Source organism: Aplysia californica, unplaced genomic scaffold, assembly GCF_000002075.1.
Source record: "Aplysia californica isolate F4 #8 unplaced genomic scaffold, AplCal3.0 scaffold00376, whole genome shotgun sequence".
NCBI classification, from domain to species: domain Eukaryota; kingdom Metazoa; phylum Mollusca; class Gastropoda; order Aplysiida; family Aplysiidae; genus Aplysia; species Aplysia californica.
Window position 1 is genome coordinate 295,876 of NW_004797646.1, and position 3,458 is coordinate 299,333.

Genomic DNA, 3,458 nt, shown 5'->3' on the forward strand with positions numbered 1-3,458 from the left:
TACCAAATACATTGATAAGTCTGTGCGGTGTGTGAAAGCATATTTACATCTATGAGATATGTATATGATACAAGTATCAAATGATACATCCACAGTGTAATATATATGCATGTTTTTCCTCCTCATTCAAAAAAAAAAAAAAAGAGATTATCATATTTTCTTTTAAGTGGTCCCAGTGCATAGGTTCCTCTTGGCTGCTTGGGTACAGATCACCTCATAATTCCTTCTTTTTTTTACTACAATGTTGTTAAGAATGTTTGTTCTATTTATAGATGCATCAGGCAGAAAGAAGAACTTGACACCTCCTTACTTCAAAACTGACATCAGAGGAGGAAAAACTCTTGAAGGGGTAGGGTTCGGTTCTTTTGGGTTGTTTTCTTTTTTTTTAAGAGGGAGGGAAGGCCCAAAATGGATTTTTATAAACTTCTGAGTGGAAAAGAGCAACCTGATACCCTCGGTCAATGGCTTACACTTTCTGTGTTTAAGATGAGTTATGTGCCAGTACTTGCAATAAAAGTTCAATAAATGAGAGAAAATATATCCAACTTTATTAACGTCCATTGGGAAATTTGGAAGCAATAGTGTACCATACATCTAATACACAGATAGACACATACAGACATACTTAAACATACAGACTTTTAAGTTGAACCTCCCTGAATTGAAACCTGTCATAAAGAAAATCTCCACGTTCCCCACTTGATAGATTCCACTTTAATCAAATTACCTCTATTTTTTCCTGCATTCAATTAGACACATTATCTTAAACCCTTCTTGCTTTTCCAAATCTCTTTGACCCCTTGAAGTCCTTGCTTTCTCTCTTCCCTCCAGTCTCACACTCTTTGGTCCAGTCTCTGATTGTGATACTGTGACGTCGGTAGTCTAGTCGTTAGAACACTGGACTCATAATCGTGAGGTTGCGGGTTCAGGGGTTTGAGCCTCAGGCTTGACATTGTTTGTATCCTTGGGATAGGGCACTTTACATGAATTTTCCTTACTTCACCCAGGTGGGAATGGGTACCCGGCCGTAGACAGCGAAAGATCTTGTCAGTATGTTAATGTTAGTGTTTTAGCCCCTCTAAAATGGCAGCTTACTCTGTGTATGCGTCCCAGGAAGTTGACATTGTTTCAGAATGCTATCCGGTCATCAAAGATTGTAAAGTGTAGAAAGTGTGCTGTTGAGCAGGAATTTGTGCTACACAATGCTACCTCAGAATTACAAAGTTCTGTGTGGCATTTTTAGTTGTTTTGAGTCACTAAGATCATGAGGTCAGGAACCAAATGTTTAATATGCTCTGCCAAACTCATAAGATTATTTTGAGTCGTTATCATGATATTCAAAGAACTGCATTAAAAAAGGCTTGACGCTTTGTGAAACTCGAACTTTTTTACTTCAAATATCTCAAAACTAGGTACTGAGCAGATAGAACTTTGTATAATTCTAAGGAAGCGAAATGCTATCTATTATTATAAATACTATAAATACCAGACTCACCCTGAGATGCCCTTTGACCTTTTGGGCGGTTTGTGGGTGATGTGAGCCAGGACTGTCTGGGAGTGGATGAGACACAGCAGGAACATAAGGATGGTGGGCAGGATGACCTCGGTGAATGACAGCTCCTGGGGCAAACAAAACAACAAACATGTTGTAGTCATAATAATAATATCAATAAGACGAAGAACAATAAAAACAATTATAATAATAATAATAATACTGATAAAAATAATACTAATACTAATACTACTACTACTAATAATGATGACTGTAATAACAACATATAATAATATCCAAAATGGATACGACACAATAGAACACACACACACACACACACACACACACACACACATATATATATATATATATATATATATATATATATACTCATCATCATCCAGTGCCAGATCTGCGACAGACATCGGCGATCATGATTTTCCATTCATTCCTTTGCTCGGATGCTTTCAGAAAAGCTACGTTTCCCTGATTTTTCCCTGTTACCCATTTGTTTAGGTTCCCTAAGTATGTTGTTCTGGGCCTACCCCTGCCTCGCTTGCCCTCAATTTTGCCAGTGAGAGCTAGATGTTCAAGACCCTTATGTCTATTCAGGTGTCCCAAAAACTGCATTTGTCGTTTCCTGATTGTTTTTAACATTGAGCGTCTCACGTGGGCTTTATCAAGCACTACCTCATTTGATTTCTTTTCCTTCCACGATACTCTTAGCAGTCTCCTAAGAAACCACATTTCTGTTGCCTGTATTTTATTTTCACTGTCTTTAGTGATTGTCCAGCATTCACAGCCATATAGAAGGGTTGACCAAACATAGCATTTCAGGACTTTCATTTTGGTGTTCATTGATATGTTTCTATTTTTCAGGATTGGGCTCATTTTTATTGAAACTAGCCTTAGCCATTGCAGTTCTCCTTTTTATTTCTGCGGAGGATTTGGCATCAGATGTTATCATATATCCTAAATATTTAAACTGTTGGATTTGTTTGATCTTTTCACCTTTGCTAAATATATATATATATACTGCAATAATGATAATGATAAAGAACACAAAAAAATATAGCCATAATGAATAAAGCAACTTGTAAAACATAAAAAAGAAAGAGGGGAGTTAAAGACGATAGACATTTGACAGAAAAAAAGGAGCAAACCACACCGGAGCACCCGCCAACCACCCACTCACATCTTCTAAAATGCTGTGGTCAACGTTGCGGACGTAGACGGTGATGGTGACCACCTGCAGTATGTACAGGCCCAGCAACAGGAAGTACATGCGCCACGACGTCTGGTGCACCCACCTGGGAAGAGCCACATATAAACATGAGTTTATTTTTAGTATGAGTTTTACGGCACTTGCAAAACAATAAGGTCACATAGGTGCCGAAGAATAGATGTGTCGCAAGAGAGTAACAAACACAAAAAAGGAGGGAGGAGAGATAATTTGTTTTAGTAGAGTTTTACAGCACTCGCAACTGCATAAGGTCATATAAGTACCGAAGAATAGATGTGTCACAAGAGAGAAACAAACACAAAAAAAAGGAGGGAGGAGAGATAAGGATGATAGATGTTTTATAGGAACCGAAAGAAGGAGCAAACCACACAAGAGCACCCGCCAACAACCCACATATGACAAAGTCTAACACTGAGCAGTCTATACGCATATTATATCAACACTCTTCCCACATACATGGTGCATACATATTGTACACATACATACATTAACACACATAAACACTGAAAAAAAACCCCTCTCTCTCACACACTACACACAGACATCAAAGCACAAATATAATATATGCATACATACTGTACACATGCATAAACACACAAACACTGAAAAAAAAACCCCTCTCTCTCACACATTGACAAACACACAGTACCCCCCGAAAACCCCCCAACAAAAAACAAAACCAAAACAACAACAAACAAGCAAAAATAACAACAAAACAACCCC

At 37.9% G+C, this 3,458-nt stretch overlaps 1 protein-coding gene across 1 annotated transcript in view; it reads right to left on the reverse strand.

Moving 5' to 3' along the window:
• LOC101847353 (putative homeodomain transcription factor) overlaps positions 1–3,458 on the reverse strand; it is a gene marked incomplete in the record, with an annotated part of 51,744 nt that overhangs the window by 29,241 nt on the left and 19,045 nt on the right. Inside the window, 2 exon segments of the mRNA XM_035971101.1 lie at positions 1,496–1,620; positions 2,688–2,802. Coding sequence (XP_035826994.1) covers positions 1,496–1,620; positions 2,688–2,802 — 240 coding nt within the window.